The sequence below is a fragment of the Magnolia sinica genome, chromosome 5 (assembly GCF_029962835.1).
Source record: "Magnolia sinica isolate HGM2019 chromosome 5, MsV1, whole genome shotgun sequence".
Taxonomy (NCBI): Eukaryota; Viridiplantae; Streptophyta; class Magnoliopsida; order Magnoliales; family Magnoliaceae; genus Magnolia; species Magnolia sinica.
Genome location: NC_080577.1, coordinates 1,452,626 through 1,473,803, shown reverse-complemented (window position 1 = coordinate 1,473,803; position 21,178 = coordinate 1,452,626). Strand labels below are relative to the sequence as shown.

Sequence of the window (21,178 nt, the reverse complement as noted above, 5' to 3'; positions counted from 1 at the left end):
TAAAGAATGGTCACTCGATGATAACAGGCCGTTGTGATGACGTGTACAGGATTCACATGAGCGTTGGCAAATGGGGAGAGCAAGTGCACTTGCTCACGTGAGGTAGGCCGGGATTCAGGTAACACGCTACACATGTAAGGTGATCTGTGAACGCGCCGCAGATCAAAATTAGGCCAGAGGCTTTAGTTGAACATTGACCTTTGATCATTTATTTTTTTTTCTATCCAACCTTTTTCCCATGCAAGTGTGATCGGCACGATGAGTGGACCAGCCATATTTTGGGCCAGGGAATGCTAAACAGTGTCCCCCGGTTGATTGGACGCGGGTTACCTCCAGTAGCAAGGTGGCTACTGGACATTGCTGTGGGCCCCACCATAATGTGTTTTATCCATGCTATCCATCTATTTTTCCGGATCATTTTTGGGCTCATGACAGAACCAAATCTTAAGTGGACTACACAAAAAATAAATAAATAAAAATTTGGTGATTGAACGGCCACCATTAAAAAAGAAAAACAGTGGGCCCATTGTAATTTTTATTGCCATTCATCCTGTTAGGTCCCTACCCATGGCTTAGTGGTAGACTCACAACAGTTTCAAAACTAAGGTAATCGGTTCCAGTACCCATCGTGGCGTGTGTGAGCGCGCGTAAATATTTTTTTAAAAATAAAATAATAATAATAATAATTAAAAAAAAATCCCTGTTGTGTCCAGTAGCTACTGGCTACGAACAGTATCAGTAGGGTGTCCTGGTTGACGAATTCACGAATCACTCAAACCTGACACACTTATTTAGCACGTGTGATACCACGCCCCATCCATCCAAACTGATCGAATCTGCTCCGCGTTACCGTACAAGGATTCCTTTTCCCTCTTCATGGCAAAGGTAAGGAATCCTACTAACAGTAATGCCATGGAGATTCGCTCGATCAACTAGCCTTATACCACAACAAGCTGTGGGGTCCATTGTATTGTGCGTGAACTCTACTCCATCCAAATCTCCAAATCCAACGGCCAGAGTACCGACATCTCTTAGTGCCAGTACGGCCAGAAAGGGATGGATTCGAGCAAACCTCTTTAGCTATTTGAAACCACAAGCCTATTGGAGGTGGTGTGGAAAGATTTGTGAGAGGGGTTTACGAGGACAAGACAGGAAAGAGTACAGAGTAGTAGCTGTTAGAGGGTTGTTTTAAGAACAGAGGGCAATGCAGTCTCTACTAAATAGCCCTCGTCTCTGGAACATCAAAACCTTCCTGGAAGATCAATTCCATTAGAAGATGAGTTTCTCGGGACAAGATAGATCCAAACAAGAAAAACCTAAGCATATAGAAGGGGGGGCATGTGACCTCTTCCGCAGAGAATGATGAAAGCAGATCCTCAGAAACAGACATTAGATAGAGGGTTTAAAAATGGTAGAGATTTAACAAAGCTACGCAAATTGGGCTATTACCATACAAACAACCACTTATTCAGATGCCGAGAAGACCCAATATGGTGTTCTTCAGTTGGGTTTGGGACAGGCTGCAAGGAATAATTCCAACACAGGCGGCAACAGTGCTTTCCCCATTTTCTGTTTACTTTACCGTTTTTGTTTGAATCAATCCGTTGTCTCTTTCCCTTTGCCTACAAAAATCAGCTGAGTATTGATGATGCTTCCTATTCTGCTCCACCTTCAATCAGATATTCTCATCTGCACTCCAAGAACATCCTTCATGGTCTCATACGTCACAAATGCAATTGAAATGGATGGCACCACCTGAATGAAGCAAACTATGCACAGTTAAACCAACAAATTTCCACAGAAGAATCTTGACCATCAGTTATTTGAATAACCAAGAAATGAAAGACCAGAGATGATTAGCCATTGAATTGGAAGCCACTATTTACAACTAGCCTTTCTTAATTGCATATGCCTGCTTTCAGTTTACACGCATCCCTTCCAAATTTGCATATTGCAACTTTCCATTTAGGGAATTGAAAGCGTATCAGATCAGGAAAGAAGGGTATGTATATCACTTTCCTTCCAATTTTGCTACTCTTGGTGACATGAAGGTGATATGAAGGGATTACACTTTCCATTTTGGGAATTGAAAGTGTATCAGATCAGGAAAGAAGGGAATGTATATCACTTTCCTTCCAATTTTGCAACTCTTGGTGACATGAAGGTTATATGAAGGGATTAACCTTCCAATTTTTTCTCTTATTCCATTTATACCCCTCCTCACAAGATTTTCTATGATAATTCTCCATCTTAAAAATGGTGGCGACTCTTCAACCATACACATCGATAATCATAAATCAATCTAGACCGTTCAAATCATTAACCCAACTGTGGATATAGCATGACTCAAAAATCACACAAAATGTGGCATTAACTGTTTATTTTTCCATTGGAATTTAGTCCGCTAACTATTTTACTTTTAGGTATGTGCTTGACATGAATAAAATGAATGGTTCGGATTGCTCAGTAAGTGTAAGTTTAAGAGATATCTTCTATCAAGAAGTGCCCCTAGGGTTTAGATGGTCTAGATATTAGCATAATTGTGACAAGTGAGAAGGATGAATGATGGTGGTGAACCATTGTAGTCAATGTATTAAAACACGGTAATGTAACGTAAGTAAAGGTGGGAAGCATTACTCGTTAGGGGCCATACTGGCTGTTACAGAAAAAATGGCCCGTAATGGTCCATTACGGGGTCAGTACAGTTTTTTTTCGTTTTATTTTTTTAATAGGTTGGCCATAATGGCCCTCATCATTATGGTAACGAGGGTGGCTGTTACAGCCACTGTTTCTGTTATTGAATACCTTGATTGTAGTAGTCTGGCCCGTTGTGCATATGGAACCACAGTTCTGCAATTTGGATGGTCTAAATTACCTTGCAGCTATCTCATGCTTACCTTTGAAAGAGTTGGCACTATTTTTTTAACTGGTGCAAATCTAAAAGAGGAGTCTAGCCCTTTTTTCAGGTGTGTACTAGTGTACGTGTAAAGTGTATTGTGAAGGAAGTCAAAACTATTCACCCAGTCGGCCTCATCATGACCATACACAAGGGTAAAAATCAAGTTGGTCTACTCAAATCTCCTAGGCAACACAAGTAGGGTGCTTGGCTGAAATGAAAACACAGAAAGGATTGCTTGAGAACTTAAAGCATGGGGGGTTGGTCCTTTTCCCATTATGTGAATGATATGGTCCTCCTCAACCTAAGCACATTCAGGTATCCGTGGGCCTTGAGTCTGTAGAAGTGGGGAGAATGGCTTGGTGACCCATCCATTGATCTGATGGCCCTACAATTGACAAACAATGCTAAAAAATCTGCCCGTGGAATAATCATAACCCTTCATTCAGTTGCTTACAAATAGAGAGGGGAGGGAGTGGAATTGGTCCTTTTCCCTTTATGTGTCCCTTTATGTGGATTATATGGTCCTCAACCTGAGCATATTCACAGTATCCATGGGCCTTGAGTCTGTAGAAGTGGGGAGCATGGCTTGGCGACCCAGGCCATTGATCTGATGGCCCCACAATTGACAAACAATGCTCCTATTGCCAGAATTTCTTTGATGTTTAAGGAGTGGGATCCTTGACTAAAGGGCTGCCTTCTTGTATTTTTAGTGTTCCTGTCTGTTTTCTGTTTGTGTTCACTGTATTTTCTTTTGGCTTTTGCCTATAATAAAGATCATTGTTCAAAAAAAAAATAGATGGTAAGAAAATGAAATACAGCAATCATCGACAATGGGAAAAAAGGCCAAGGATTAGATAGATCCTAATCTTGGAAACTATGGGGATATGAATCATATGATCTATCCAAGGCAGGTCCCACCAATTCACAGTCTGTATAACTAAAAACATGAGCCCCACTAGTTCAGGCTCAAGACCCAAGGATACCAAACATATCCTTGACAAGTATAATTCCTCGTCTAGTTACTTCTGCAAATCTAATGGAGAAGAGAAAAGGTGGAGGCTTTGACTGACCTTCACTGAATTGGGAACCAAACCCTTGTACAATGCTCCAAACCCTTCATATCTGACTGTTTTTCTAAACGCATCAACCATGCCAGAGTATTCAATTGGTGCTTTGCCCCTCGCATCACCGGTTATAATGGAGGAGGCATCCTTCCATCCTGCCATTTGCATTCTTCTGCGAATGACATCAAGGGGGTAAGCAACAGTCTGGCCAACAGTTCCTGCGGCGGCTCCACATGCAAGCCTAGTTACCACGCCCAGCTCATTGTCTTCAACCAGTCCTAACGGTTTGGTTTTGATTAACCAGTCCTTTAGAGATTCATAAGCAGCAAAGTTGAGGCCCACATATGGAATCTGCAGATATTAAAAAAAATTTAAATCTTCAATACTATCAAGTAATGAGTTATGGTGCCATACACACTGAAAAAAAAAACAAGAGCTACAGTGGCATCCATAAAACAGACACCACATACAAGAAAATGGCTGAAATGGTGATATCCACTCTACAATGTGAATGATATTATCTCTCTTTTCACCTGAGGAAATTTGAGGCAATATCTTGTCAAAGATATTGTGCCTGCAGAAAAACTCGGCAGGTGGTTTTAACTGGAATGGGAGAGATCACAAATGCTCAAACATTGATGCCGAGATGGAGTTAGTTTCCTACCAGACAGTTTCCAATCAGCCAAGAAGGAAATGCTTAAGAAACAAAGGAATAAATCACTGTGATTGGAAACCAAATTTAGTCTCCATAACTGAGAGATGTACGAGTGTAAAAGTAAACTAGAACACCACGGACTTTTCTTTTTTCTTTTCTTTTCTTTTTCTTTTTTTTTTTTTTCCTTTTTTAACTGAGCACTACACACTTTCCTTGCTTCTTCTTTTTTCTTTTTTGAAAGATGATGCAACTTTATTAGGGCAAAAGCCAATATGTATGTGCGCGCACTCGCGCACACACACACACAAGCAGAAAAAGATAAAGAAAAAGAAAAACAACAAGGGAAAAACAAACTACAAGCAGAGAGGAGCGACAAAACTCCTAACCCCGGCCCAAACACACTTACATTGCTTGTATCATCATGGAAGAAATCTACAGTTTAAGACTATATTTAATGGATCCATGTGCAGATAGACATTTACTAAAAGAACCAAATTCATGCATAGGGAAGATTTGACTCACAACTCCAATGACAGAAGGAAGCCAGCCTTTGTACAGAGCTCGTGGACCTTCCTCCCGAAGGACAGTCGTCAGTGCATGGAACATTCCCCGATACTGATAAGGAGACCTCTCCGTCTGCACAAAGAAGAAAAATGAAAAATAAATAAATAAAATTAAAACACAATAAACAGACTACAACTGCAATTAGAAAAAAGCAGGACGGAACTTTAGTTATATTGAAGATTCAAGAAAATACCTGAACAGTTAACCTGCCTCGTACCATGTCCATGGGATAAGTTGCTGACATGGCAATAATTCCAGCACATGCTCCAGCTCCAAGGCGTAAGAGAGGAGTGAGCTGAGCATCTTCTGTAAAATATTCAAATGATTGACATAAAAGGTAATTATGAATCCATGGGATTTTCATAAGTATGCATCCAGAAGGTAAGCCTCCAGTCATCCTTCCAAAGGCAATTTGGAAGACCAAGAAAAAAAAAATTGAAGGATATCCTATTAGAAATTAGAGGCTTCTTTATACATCTGCCATTTGTGAATGTGTTCCCTCTATAATTGGAATTAGTTGTCTATAGGTAGTTCATTACCAAAATAAAAGTGGGATTAGCTAATTAATGATTTCTTGTATATACATGTGCTAAGTTTCACCTGTATTCACAAGCAATAGTCTATACATCATGTTTTTCTTTTATCTATATAAGAGATGTGGACATACTCATTGAGTTTATTATCAAGACAGACTGTTTGCCCTAGTTAACATGCATGAAACTGTAGAATGCACCATCAAATTCATAGAAAAGTTAACGGTCTCAAAGAAATTGCAAATTTTAAACAAAGCTATAAACTTTCAAAGAAAAAAAAAAAGAAAAAGAACGGTCATACCATTGCCAGGTTGTTGCCGATAAAGCCATAAAATTCCTCTGTTAGAAATACCAATTAATAGTGAGCAAGCTGGGAAAATATTTTAACAGGCAAATGCTAAGTTTGAGATGCACACGATGTAAAATAACATTTGGTAGCTCTCGATGAATGATTCTTTAAACAATAAGCATACTGAGCATTTCAGATGAATTGGAAAATGCACTTAGAAGCTTAAAACAAAGGAAAATGCAAACAGGTGTTGGTTTTTTCCCTTCTTTTAAAGATGCAATGCATGAACACTGTTACACACTTAAAAATATTTTTTTGAGACATAATAGAACTTCTATACACCTGCATATGCATGTAAAAAGAGAAAAAGTTCCCTCAAATATTGCGATCAAACTAACGTTTGTGCATAAAATAATATTATTTTGATGCAATAAATGAAAATTTAAATTAAAATAGACTCCATGTGGTAGCTGTGAACATAATGGTCGACCTTATTTTTAGTTGTGTACAGTCTATATCCTTGCTGCACACAACAATTATCAACCATGCACCTTACCATACAAAACTGATATCTTATGATAATTTGATTGTCCATGCATTGACTTTATTTTACTTGAAAACAGTGTTAGTAGAAAACCTGATGGGATCAGCCAATGCAACATAGATTGATCAAGACAAGCACTTGGAGTTGCCAATCAAATCCAGATCAAAGAGTTTTCGTTTTTTCAGATGATAAAAAACTGAAGGTGTAGATGAAAGGTCGAACCTTTTGGTTCATATATTTGGCAAACTGGCTCTGTGTCCACTTTATACACACACACACACACACACACACACACACACACTTGTTTTTTTTTTTTTTCTCTGTGTTTAGATCGCCGTCCAATTGCAAACCAGCTAATCTGGCTCAACCAACAACCTTGCAAGTACAACTTGCTATATCCATATACAAAACAGTACTCCCCACAGACTGTGATCGGCACAAAACATCATGACAAGGGATCTCAGCGAGGACGTGGCCACTAATGTTGCCACAATCATCAGGTAAAAGTCTGGAAGTAAATGATGTAAATCATCAAATAGGCAGAAAGGCAAATGGGGCTGGAATTTCACATATTCATGTCAATACTCTTGTAATCATAATGGCAACATAAGCTATAGCTACAAAGTTCAGATTTGGAAAAACTAGGCAACATAATTCTTCACAAATTCCAGAATATTTGGTAAATTGTTTAAATAAGGAAAAAAAAAATCTACTTTATCAAGTTTTTTAGTTCTTTGGTTTCTGTTATCAAATTACAAAATAAAATTTTGCAAAGATCTTTAATTATGAAATAATTACAAATTGCTTGCAAAAAATACACTATTTTTATTTTTATTTTGAATAATTCATGAGCTCAAGGATTCGTGAATTGTTGGGAATGGACAGGAAGGAGTGGAATCCAAAGGTCCAAACGTCCAATGCATGTGAGGTAGAGTTGTTCAAAATCAGTTTACATTCAAATAAAGAAGTTGCATCGGCTTTTACCCTTTGATAGCTGGACACTAGCATATGATAGAAATTTTCTTTTAACTGCATTGTAAAGGCGCTCATAACAAATTCACTCAAAAGTATAAGAATATAGGGCTAGACAGCCTACAGTCCCATGTGCACTTATCACAAGTGATACTTTCTTGAAACTCTTTCATGGTACAAACAGCATAACTGCATGCCAAACCATTGGATATTGCCAATTGAATTTGGAATGTTAACCATATTTGATGGTCACCAATCAAACAGTTAGGATTATCCGATCAGTATGGTTGTTGGGCTGTGTTCAATCCACATTGGGACTGGCTTTTTGACCATCTAGATTGGCTGCATTTATGTGATGTGAACAGTTGATGAGTTGCCAAACTTTAACACAAAAACAGATAGGAGTCTACTCCCAGAACATAAGCCTTTAATTAGGGCTGGCAATGGGCTGGGCCCAAGCCAAGCAAAATCAAGTTTTGGATAGACCTGGTGTGACAGGACGGGCCAATCAGTTAAAATTTCTGGTCAAAATCAAATACAGGCCTGCCTGTTGCCACCCTTATGAGTAGCAACATTTAACAAGTGATGTGCAAATTATGCATTGAGGAAAATACGATGCCCAGATACACAGATATGAAACAGAAGAAAATTTATGTCATGTATCATGCAGGAAATGTGATTAAAGGCATCATGATAAAAGGAAATGAACATTTGCATCCATCTCTATATGAAGTTAAGAACCACACCTAGCTGCTTGCTCATAGCTAAAGAACTTGACCGCTGAGTTTGGAACTATACGCGCACAATTGGTACCATTGCCTTTAAATAGCCCCCGAAAACCCTCGGTTTTCCATATATACTTCAAGCCTTGAATTGTTCCATTGTACTTGATGCTGTGAGGATTCTGAACCTGTGTTTTCCAATAAATAATGAAACTACCATGCTTTAGAAGTCGAACAGTAACAAGAAGGTACAAAGAATAAAAGCCAAAGCATGAAGAGCTAGCTGGAAAATATTTCTGCCCTTTACACAGCTAATCGAGAACATTATCATGTCTATTGATTTTTCCATCCAGTATTGTGTAGTACAAAGAGTCAATCAAAGGCCACCCCAAATACAAGAAAATTGAAGTTTTACTTGCAGAATCTTTGTCACTTTCAAAGCAATTTTTACAATTCATAACCACAACAGGCAATTATATTTAGTGATCAGTCTCCCCAATTGAATGACTATACTCATTTTTAAATCATCATCTAAGCCTTATCCCAACTAAATGGGGTTAGCTACACAGATCCTATTTCACCATTCTATAGGTCATCAAATCCTTTCTTACCACCTCCACCCATGGAGCACGAACAGTCAGACAACACCCCAAATACAACAACAATGAAGTTTTACTCAAAGCATCTTCCATCAGTTCCAAAGCAATTTTTACAATTCATAACCACAACAGGTAATTATATTGATATCATCGTTTTTAGCGATTAGTCTTCCCAATTGAATGACTACACTCATTTTAAAATCATCATCATCATCATCTAAGCCTCATCCCAACTAAATGGGGTTGGCTACACAAATCCTATTCCACCATTCCACTCTATTAAGCACCATATCCTCATGTTGAACCATATGTCATCAAATTTTTTCTTACTACCTCCACCCAAGTACTTTTGGGACTTCCCCTTGCCATCTCATCCTATGAACATGTTGTTCCTTGAGTCCTTGACTGCCCGACATTCTATCACATAAAGCATGGCTTGTCTTATAGCTATCCTATAAAATCTTCCCTCCAGTTTGATTGGCATGAGACAGTCACATAAAACTCTAGATGTACATTTCCACATAATCCAACCAGCTCTAAATATATGGGCAACATCCTTCTCAATCTCTCCTAGAACAATATGAAACATTTGAGATAGCTGTTTTAATCATATGATTCCTAATATTCAAACGAGCTAACCTTCAAAATAAAATAAAATAAAAAATACTAAGAGGTTCCATAAAGCATATGAGAAGTGATAGTAAGATGCTAATGGAACTTTGGAACTTTGTTAGGGTCGCAAAAGTTTCGGTCTGCCATCCATAAATTTTCTGGTTGTGTTGCCAGGGGAGGCAATGGGTGATGCTCTGCATAATGAATGGACGGAGGTTGGGTGATGGGAGAAGTGCAACAGGAGGGTCATTAGAGGATGATAAGGGATCATTATGCTGCAAAGGATGAGGCGATTGGAAAGATAGGGTGTGCATATATGAGGCTTGAGACTGATGAAGAAGTAAAAGGAATGTATTGTGTTAATAACAGAAAGTTTGGGGGGAAAGTGAAAGGGGTATCGGCACAAGTTGCTGGTACACAGACAGAGAGGGGGGGGGGGGGGGGGCGGGGGTGGATGGTGTGTTGGCTAGACAAGTGGATCAACTAGAGGGTCAGAGGAAGGAGATGATGAGCTAGCAGCAATATGGGTTAACTAGGCAGCTCTGATATAGGAGCGAGATATCAAGGAGGCCGATCGTCAAAGCCATCGACACCGTGGCAGGTGTTGGACGTGGAGATGGGGACAAAAATGGGCCTGTTGGTGACAAGTGTAGGCATGGTTCTGAATGTCAGTATCGGTCATCGTATCAGCCTACCAGAAAAATGATATGATATAACGCCGCGTATCGGTATTCAGGCCGTATCGGCCTATAATGGTCAGATTTTTTTTTTTAAAGAAGAAAACATGGAAAATATTAGAAAATCAGGAAAAAAAAAAAATGTGATGTCCAAGAATCTATCATTTTTTTGTGTGTTTTGACCATTGTATCAGACGGTGTATCAGACCATTCTTTGATGAGAATGTTGCCTGTCGGTTTGACTTGTTGAAGGTCAACTAAATGGGCCCTAATTGAACACGAATCAAGCATGATTTCGTGAACTAAGGCCCATTACATTGAAATACAACAAAAAGAAGATGAAAATATAAAAAAGGAAGTGAAGGTTACCCTTCTTTCTAATTTTCACATAATAGTCCACTTCACTTTGATTTGTTGAATCCCATTCAAATCATTTGTTTTGATTCTAAAATAGGTCTATATCTAACCTAAAATGAGTTTTTAAGCTTCTTCCATGACTTAAATGAAAAAAGAAGAGACGTAAGTGAATTTTAAATATATATATATATATATATATATATATATATATATATATATATATATATATATATATATATATATATATATATATATATATATATTCAAAATTGGACTTTTATGGGTGTTTTGGCCCTGAATCGACCAATATGGGCCAATTTAGGCTGATACAAGTCAGTGTTTTTTCATATCGAACCAATACAACCCCATATCGCGTATCAGCTCGTGCCGATATGGATACGATATGGCCAATACGATACAAATATTCATATGCATGGGTGAAGGGTGATGCCAGAGATGAAGAATATTGCAGGTAGATGGCTAAAGAGATATCTAATGCATATAAAATAATGGACCGGAGGGACGAGATCATAATTTCCAATGAGGTAATATTAGTAAGGGTAGTTTGGATAGTTGAATTGTATTGTGGGAGGTTATTGGGGTGCATGGGTTGTGGGAGTAGTAAACTGTTTGCTACTGTGCCCAGTTTTTATGAATTTGGAGATGGTTGGGGAACCTCTTGGTCGTCAAGACACAGGTTCATGTGCCCAAAAATCCGTCTTCAAAATGGCAAAACATTGGAAACGGGGAACAACTTGATGGTTTGTTACTAGGAGGATAATTGGAGTGTAGATGGGCCACAGTGACAATTTTTTGAAGCACTCTATAGTGTCTCTACATATAACATGACCAGAGTTGTTAACATCTATAGCTGGATGGGTGTGCAGATTGCTTGGTCCCCTACATTTGGAAGGGGGCTGAGGGAGGAAGAGGAGTGGTCAGACTATTGGGGGTGTTTTGTTCAATCGGATAGGGCAACATAGGAGAACTTGGAAATGGGAAATTTTTCAGAAAATTCTCTGTGAGGTCACTTTATGAGAAGAGAATAGATGGGAATGGAACTGCCTCAATAGTATGGTTGTCGTGTTTTAGGTGTCCCCTACAGTCATTGATTTTGGGTGGCTAGTTGCTCATCACAAGTGTTAGCAGCAGACCATCTCCACAATAGACATGATATGGAGAATAGCTGCTGCATGTGCACGAGGTATGCAGAAAGTGTGAACCATTTATTTCTTGATTGCATGTTTCTGTTGGCAAGGGCAGATTGCTTTGGAACCTATGTATCCTAGCAATTATGTGGCCAACGTAGAAGGAAATAAATAACAGGACTTTTAACAACAAAAGTAAAACTGTAGCCCAGGATATTGATCAAGTGAGGAGCTATATTAGTTCCCAGGCAAGGACCCTAAAGGAGTTTTCTGGGTATGAGAGAGATGGTCATCTTAGGGATAGGGTGGGTGTTCTTGCATGAGGTGGGTGTGGGAATTTGTGGTTCCTCTTGTGGCTGTAAATTCTACCCTTTTTGGCCCTTCTGTTTAAATTAAAAATAATAATAATAATAATTAAAAACAAAAAAAAAACAGTGGGCTAAAAACTATTGGATCAAATTTGAAAGCAACTTTGAGAACTTCAATATGCCAAAATAAACATTTCACAGGTACTTCTATCGGGAAAAGAAAAAAGAAAAGAACTTATCGCATAAAGCCCAAAGCATGCTAACTTGTTGTACAGCCTCATCTTCCCCACCAGTAAGCCACTTGTATAGAACATCTGTACCATGCAAACTATAGGCCCCACCATGAAGATCACCTGGCATAAAAATCAGGTAGGTCCACTCATTATGTGGGTCACACCAGCATGTTAAGTCCAACAGGTGATTGTCCATTGATTCCAACAGTATCGCACCTGATGTGTGAGCCAGCCTGATTTTTATACTATGTAATCTTCATGGTGGGACCTGCTGTTTACATGGTATGGATTCCAAACAAGTAGTATGCTGGCGGGAAAATTTTGGCTGCATAACAAGCTAGCATACTGCAGGCTGTATGTTATCAGTTCTCAGGAAAAAAAAAAGATGTTAAAGAAGAGAGAGAGAGAGAGAGAGAGAGAGAGAGAGAGAGAGAGAGAGAGTAGTTGGTCTTTGCATAATCAGCATTACAAAGAAAGAAAGAAAGAAGTAGTTGCAGACTGAACTACAAGACGAATGCATGTAAAATAGATTGTCTGAACTCAGATTGTCTGGACTGGATGATTCTAAAGAGGTGGAGATACGATCTACCAAAGTGGGTCTCAACCTGTTTCAATGTTACAAATCATTCTTGAGTTTGGTGATTATGGAATAGGGATCAAAGAATGCTATTATGTGGACTTTGAGCATGCACACACGCACCCACACACGCACTCACGCACATAAACACCCACACAGCACACGCACAATCGCGCAGCACACACATGAGGTCTAAGTAACACACCATTAGATGACTAATAGCTTATGTGGCATGTGTGTATGACATCCAACCTGTCTAACAGGTTGGCTCGCCATGAAAACCACCTGATACAAAAAACAGATTGATTCACTCATCAGGTGGGCCACTTGTGTACTTTGAACCAATGGTGCCAAATGGCATAAGCAATCATGTGCGATCCAAGGAGGCTGTGTGCTTATGCTTATGCGATGGCACATCCCCCAAAACAATTTTAAAAAAAAAAAATTTATGTGAAAATATTACAAGCGTAGAAGTTTTATTAGAATATTAGACTATAGCAAGTCAACAAACAACTACTTAAATGAATGCACATACTAAAAAATGTGAAAAAAAAAAAAAAAAAAAAAACAGCATATAAATTTTATTGATTTCATTTTAAGAGAGAATGAGAGTAATAGAGTGTGAGTGTGTGTGTGTGTGTGTGTGTGTGTGTGTGTGAGAGAGAGAGAGAGAGAGAGAGAGAGAGAGAGAGAGAGAGTAATAAAGTTGTAAAAATAGGGGGTTGGAGTGCTTATTTATAGGCAAAATGTAAGAAAATGAAGCAAAAAAATAAGTCTCAACAATTAAAAAAAAATCTAACTGTTGGGAGCTTATGCCAATGTGATGGCATAACTGCATAACTATAGCTTACGTGGTTGCATACTTCTCTATGCAACCAGATAAGCCCCAACGGCATAAATAACTGCATATGTCATCATGGCATATGGTGTACACTAGTCCAAAATGGCATATGCAATGGCGTAAGCGCTTATGCGATCACATATAACAACACTACTTTGAACCAAATTGTAGGTTGCTGTTGTTTTCTGTGGCATGGTCGAGATAATGAGGTTGCATGTTACCTCATGGATTTGTTATTCTCTTTCTATTTCTTCAATAAAGTGATTTCCTAACGGAATAAAAAACAAAGAAATATGATGTCCCATGAAGGTAGCTTTCTTTCTTTTATCATGAACCCATATTTCTTTTACCAGCTGAAACCCAATTTTCTTTCCCTAGCATTCCTAGACATTTTAAAAATGATCACATTGCTCATTAAATTTCCATTGATTCCTCTTCAACAACATCCAATCTTCGGCTCTCCACGTTGGCTCAAGGGCGAAATGTTTATTAATTGATTGGGCAGCTAATGTTTCTTGTTTAAAGGATTTTAATTTTGTGTCTTTAGGTCTCTAGTTTCTTTCTTGTCTTTGTTCTGCTATCTCAGCAGCCCCCCCTGTCTCCCCGTTTTAGTTTCTTAATATATTCAAGTTGCTTTAAAAAATAAAAATAAAAATTCCATTGATTCCTGATAGCAGAAGGCTGAGGATTTCATCACTTGTGAATCCACATTGCTTGAGATATTACATAAAAACAAACAAATCAGGAATGTAAAGATACGAAACCTTTTGTGCCTGCCTTCTAAAACCACAATTTAAACTATTATCACAAATGGTCACAGGAATACGTATAAAGATGTAACCAATTTCAACTGCTGACTAAAACTTCAACAGTTGCCAACCAAAGGATTCCCATAAAAGTTTAGAAGCAAGGAAACAAAACAGAATATGCAAAACTAAGAATATCTAAATAGTGGAATATAGTATCATGGTCTTCAAGAAATCTACCTGTAGCAAAATTTTCAATCGCTCAAGAGGAGCAACGGCAGTGCGTGACCTGCGGGAGAAACCCACAAGATAGATATCAGTGTAAATGGAAACAGAGCAAGAATAGAGTGGCTAAGAATTTTAGAGCTAGTCCTATGTTCCGGATTTGGTCAATGAAAAAGGGAAAGCGGAATCACAGATCACAACATAAGAGTGATTTCTTTCCCACGTATGACTGGATTGGATGCATATGTTATTACTAGACTGAGTGTCACAGAACATTACAATCAGATAAAATATGTGAAATGTCAGAATTTCTTCGTTTTATCAACATCTTTCTTTTCCACATGGAAAGTTCTGTTTCTTTCTTTTTTCTTTTTCTTTCTTTTTTTCAGGTTCTCTTAATTTCTCAAAAATCTAAGGGCCCACTAAAAAAATGAGTTCATCTCATTTTAGGAGGCCAAGTTCCCTACTCATTCAGAAAGGGAACTTCCCTATTCAGAACTTAGTTTGTAGATGTGGAGCCCATAGTTGATCTGATGAACCTCCATCACGGATGGACCATTCCCCCCAATTCTCCCAAATCGGAAGATCCTAACCGTCTAATCTTCCGCCCTTCCTCCATTGAATGTCGTTTGTTCGTGCATTTCTTTTTAACCATGTATTTGCATGCCAACAATGGGAAGGTTAGAGTTGACCAATTGAGAGGATATCCTGGGAATGGTCTGTCAATCGTAGAGGCCGTCAGATCAATTGCTTGGATAGGTAGCTTGGATAGGCCAACCATGGACCTCGCATCTACAAACTAAGTTCTAGGAGATCATAATTTATATAAATTGTGGGCTATCAAGATTATTTTTAATCCTTACCAGTATCTCCAATACTGTTAACTAAAATGAGATGAAGTCATTTTTAAGTGGCAACCAAACAGGGCCTACTGATTTGATTTGATTCTCAGTTTCAGTTTTCAAGAAAGGTTCGTGAAAAATAACAATCTAACAAAACGTAAAGACGAAAAGAAATCAAGAAAATTAAGAAAACATAAAACCAATGAAATTGATGATGATGATGATGATGATGATATCAAGGAATAAAAGGAAATTGAAGGAATGAGGGACTGACACTCCACCCGCGACGCCTCCAGCGACAAGTGATTTGCAGATGGTGAGGATCGCGTGGCCCGGCGCCTTAACGCCTTCGCTCGCTAGCTTTGCCTCCTCCGCCAGATTGACGATCGTTGATACCGCCGACTCGCTCGTCGTCTTCCCCACTACATCCTCTGACGCCATAAAACCCTAGCAAACGATCCTTCTCTGTCTTGCCTCGGATTCTTTCAGCGATCGATCGATTCTCAGCGACTATCTCTACTCAGGAATCTTCATTTCTTTCTCTTCTTTCAGACGGGCAAAGTGAGAGAGTGCTCTGGGAGTTCGCTAAAGAGCGCCGGGGGGAGTGAGTGACGGCTTCTAGAGTTTGGTGGCGGCTAGTGTTTCCTTTTATCCATGGAGCTGTGGAATTGTGTAGTGTGCTCTGATAGTGATGAGATTCGTGTAAGAGAATCTCATCCGTGCACCCATCCTCTTTACACGTGTCTTTCTATCTCAATCCTAACCGTTGAAAATGCAGAAAAGAATTATTATGAGTTCTTTTCGAACAATCGGACAATATTATTGATAATCAGAAAACGAAATGTTAAATGGTCCAACTTCAACATATAAAAATCCACCATTCGGATACTTAGCATAATCTAATAAATATCGAACTTTACTAACTTTTCATTATCAATGGGTCTAGCATTTGAATGGATTGGATTGAATTATGTGTGTCACGTGCGAAGTTGGTTAGTGCATGTGTACGATCTTCTCTGTAGACATTCAGGTGATTGATAGTGTGGCGGACTCCTTTGCCCTGGAAACGGAAACCTAGATTGGTTGATGGCCGTCGCAGGGCTGTTGCGCTCCGATCGTTGGTATTGAAAGTACAGAAATGCCCTTACACTTCACTGATTTTGACCGGCACCTACTTCCCTGACATTTGAATGGACGACGATACCTCTTTAACTGAATTACTAACAGGATTCGCGCGAGTAAGATGATGAAATTTCCTCTCAGTATGCGTGAATATTGGACCACTTTTGAAAAATCAGCTATTTTAATGATTTGGAAAAGCTATTTTTCATAGCAGATAAAAAATCCGTATAGTTTCACTTATCATTTTAGATATTAAAATCTTAGTAAATTGAACGGTGCAAAAGAACCAAAGATATACATTTATTTATCGTGTTCGATCAGATGATGGACATACTGAGACAATTTATTTATGGATAAATGTTCAATAATCGTCCCGATCTCTCACATCTAAGAGAAAGTAGTAAGTATAAGTGAGTTGCTTCTCTATCTTAGTCGCGCGTTTACCATTCCTATTCCCCAGAAAGAAATGCGCAGCGACAGAAACGCTACTCTTATTTGTACCGTACGTCTGACCATGAAAGAGAAGTGCTAGGAATTCGCGCGATCGGAGACTGAGGTGGCAATTCTCGATTCGGCTTCGGTGGATCTCTGACCGTGGGACCCACCTTTTTTCCTTACATCCATGCCGTCCATCCGATTTTACCGCTCATTTTAGGCGTGACCCAAAAAATAAAGAAGATTAAAATTTTACATGGACCACAGCATAGGAAAAAGTGGTGATTGAATACCCACCACTAAAAACTTCTAGAGGTCCACCAGAATGTTTATTTTCCATCCAACCCGTTGATAATGTCACAAAGACCTGGATGTAGGGATCAAACAAATACCAGGTTGATTCAAAATTTTTGTGGTTCACAAGAAGTTTTTAATGGTAAATCACCACTGTTTCCTGTGGTGTGGTCCACCTGAGATTTCGATGTCCTTCAGTTTTTGGATTCTGCTTAGAATCAGTTGTAAAAATGGATGGACGGCGTCGATGTAAGGCATAAATATCAACGTGAGCCCCCACAGTCAGGGATCCACCCACCTCGGTGGAGCCGCAACAGCATTTCTCGGTGTATGCGCCAACGTGGCAAAATTCTGAGGCATCTGGACCACTGATCATATAGGGAAAAACATCAATATTTCCTGACCAAAACAGGCAGTATACAAACGCGTCAGTGAAAAGACGGACAACGGTCTATATTCAAGATACATGCGTGGCTCATCTGGACCGTCTTTTCCTTCGACCGGGGCGTGAAGAATGCATGTTCCCGACAAGGATACGAAGCCTGCTTGCTCGTTCACCCGTGCCAACATTTATAACCGTGTAACCGTCCATTTTTGTCACAAAATGCAAGAATGAGGAAATTGCATTTGTATACGTGCCCTTATCTTTGCACAGTACACGCGTTCCCAATTCTGACCAGTGGGGCCCACGGTTCTGGAGATGGAGAATTCCCAAAATCTGTTGTCTCGTGGAGATGGAGAATTCCCAAAATCTTCCATGTTAGATGATTCAAGCAACTATTAATAGAGCATTTTTCAGTTGAACGTGGACCGTTATTGTATTTATCTCATGACCGTCTATAGTTGGCCACGATTTGAAAGGCTGGGATTCTCTAATCAATAAGTAATCCATCCACGGTTGTACTCATGAAATCAATGATATGGATTACAGATCAACGAACCCCACTTGTTAGAACTATAAACCCGTGTACCGTAAAAAGGTGTGGGTCACTATCACATAATTGATATCGCAAAATGCATTTCTTGGCAAAGAAGATTATCAGAGATGGGTATTTTGGTCAATTGAAAGTTGAAACTTGGTTTTGGTAATTTGCCCTTTCAATTAAAGGAGGGCCCGTCTCCGTCTTGATTCGATAGGCACGCTTCTATACGTACACTTGTTAGGTGGGTATGTGATGTGGAACCATCCATTAATGGGCCGGAGAATGGATGGCCCACCTTTCATAAACCGCATCAATGGAACAATCTTAGCCATCTGATCAGTGTTCTCCAAAGCAAATATGGCAGAAAACAGAGTTGTTAATGTGTGACATTCATCAGGGAGAAGCACAGAAATCAGATAACGATCACCGTTGGATCGGGGTGATTTCTTGAACTAGGGACTTTCTATGATTGTCCCAGCGGATGCATGGTCCCGATCACAATCTTCCTGCATCATGTATTTCCGAACGCTTAAATTACTATCACTCCCTATGTACTGGGGATTTAATAAAAACATCTGAATTTTTAGAATTGACCAGATTATCCCGTAGTTATATCCGAATACGGTAGGATTTGTATATAATACCGTCCGGTTAGCTGATTCCCACTTCGGACCCTCTTGGTAATGACTCTGGACAGAGAAAGATGAGTTATATGATATTCGAGCTGCAGATGACGGTTGGTATGCAGGAGAAATTGTACACGTGGCATATAGTACACCAAATAAAACCGGTTAGATTGTGCAAATCAATTTCCCCAAGTCACAATCCTAACTCTCTGATTGGATGAGCAAACATAACCCCTGATTCGTGGACACTTGTTTGTGGAAAGAGGACAGTTGGATATTTAAATTTTGACCATCCAATACATCAATCCGAGTTAGATAATCAAATAAGCTAAATTTATTAATGATAAATCCAACTTGTACAGTTTAATTTGAATATTTGTATGACACGTATTCAACTTCCAATTAACATCTATGTGGCTGCACATCATCCATGACACTCTGCCAGAGTATCAAGTTTTTCTCAAAGATTAACGAGTACCGTAATCTTACCGTTCTGCATAGTTTTTTAGTGCCAATATGGCGAATCTGTGGGGCATCCAATCTGGGAAAAAGGTCAGCCCCAAAATTAAGGGTCATACGATCTGAAAATCAGAACTATCCATTCATAATTTAGTCCAATTTAGTAAGTTGAGTAAGAGTGTTCGTCCGTTCATTGATTTCAATAGTATGGCCCACCTGATTATTATAACGACCTGATTTCTAACCAAGTTGATGTGCATGATGTTATCAAACATTTGTGTGGTTCGGATGTCCTTTGATATGTGAAATAGTGACAGGAAAAGATGTGAAGTAGGGTAATTTTATGGTAGTTGGGGTACTACCTAATCACGTGACTCTGAGAAAAGGATTCCAGGGTGTCGCTGTCTGACCCACGAATGAGTGGCGAATTACTTGTTAAATCGTTGTCATGATTCGTCCGTGTGGACCAAAAACGGATAAATTCCGAGTTATATAATACTCGGCTGAATATGATGCTTGATAGGCAGGCACTAAGAAATTTTACATGTTTAAATATTTATTCAAATAAAACCGAACAGATTGTGAATCGCTCGGTGACCAAGCTACGATCAGAAAAATGAGATTGGTTGATTAATCCTAAACTTTGATTGATGAAATCCTGTCTGTGCAAATAGGAACTGTTGGATTTTTTTGGTTTTAACTGCCAAAAAAGTGTCCACTGATCCGATAGTCTGATTATTATATAAGAAAAATTTTTGGTTCATAATAAATCTGCATTGGGCACCATAATTTGGACGGTTTAATTTAACTACTTGTATGACAGGTGTGCAATTTCTAAGTGCTTGTGTATCATTCATCGCACTTTAACAGGGTATAAAAGCTTTTCTCATGAATTCCGTGTATTCCTAAAAGGTAAAAGTTAGGGCTGTCGATGGGCGGGGCGAGCTCTGTCCAAACTCGTCCCGCAGTTCTAATCCTAAGCCTAAATTCAGATGGGCCGTGAGGGGCTGAAATAGTCCAACTCAGGTCCGGTTGGGGACATTTACACAAAGCCCGACACGAGTCCGCCTGGCCAATCCATAAATATTTACGTAGATAACTGATATCTTGGTGTGCCTCTTGTGTGAGAGAGGGGAAAGAATGAAAAGAGGAGAGAAAAGTAAGTTTAGAAAAGATTTATCGGGCTGGGCTGGGTTTATGGGCTTTGGGGAGTTAAGCCTGAGTATGGCTCGATTTACAATCAGGATCCTTATATAAGCCTGAGCCCAACTATCAGGCTTAATGCACCACTAGGGCTGTACATGAACCGAGTTAGCTTGGTTAGCTCACTCGACTCAACTCGAAAAAGCTTGATTCAACTTGGTTTGAAACGAAATTTGAGTCGAGTCGAGGAGATTTTTTAAGCTCAAAAAAATTTCAAATCAAGCTCGAGCTTGCCCGACTCAACTCGGATTGAACCCAACTCGAATCGAACTCAAATTGAACTAGTTTGATGACTCGGTTACTTTGATATTGATGTTGCTCACCAAGTATTTGATGAAATGACTCAATGAAGTGTCAGCTAGTGGCAAGAAATGTATGTATATGAAACAAATACATTTTTTTTCTTGATTTTAATATTGCCTACGAGTTATTTGATGAAATGCCTATAAAACCATTGTTACATTTTCCATACAGTGAGAATTTAAAGGTGTAGTCCATGTGTTTGTGAAAATGCTGCATGGGCGAACTCGGCACAATCCTGACTTGAATTAGCCCGAGTTACTGACCGAAGCAAGCCGAGCTGGCCAATTAGGCTTGAGGATTGAGCCGAGGCGAGTTCAAGTTGGGGTCGGCTAGTGGCTGAGCAGAGTTGAGCTGTGCCAAGATTGACTTGGTTCAACTCATGTACACCTTTATACACCACCCTAAT

The 21,178-nt window shown here is 39.2% G+C and overlaps 1 protein-coding gene across 1 annotated transcript; it reads right to left on the bottom strand.

The window, feature by feature from the left end:
- Positions 1-1,376: 1,376 nt before the first annotated feature.
- LOC131245064 (mitochondrial adenine nucleotide transporter ADNT1-like) lies at positions 1,377-16,067 on the bottom strand. Its single transcript, XM_058244248.1, has 8 exons — positions 15,682-16,067; positions 14,581-14,629; positions 8,267-8,430; positions 6,017-6,054; positions 5,376-5,488; positions 5,141-5,254; positions 3,970-4,314; positions 1,377-1,755 (listed from the first exon to the last, which is right to left on the bottom strand). The coding sequence occupies exons 1-8, from the start codon at positions 15,846-15,848 to the stop codon at positions 1,672-1,674; spliced, it is 1,074 nt and encodes a 357-aa protein (XP_058100231.1). The 5' UTR covers positions 15,849-16,067; the 3' UTR covers positions 1,377-1,671.
- Positions 16,068-21,178: the final 5,111 nt, after the last annotated feature.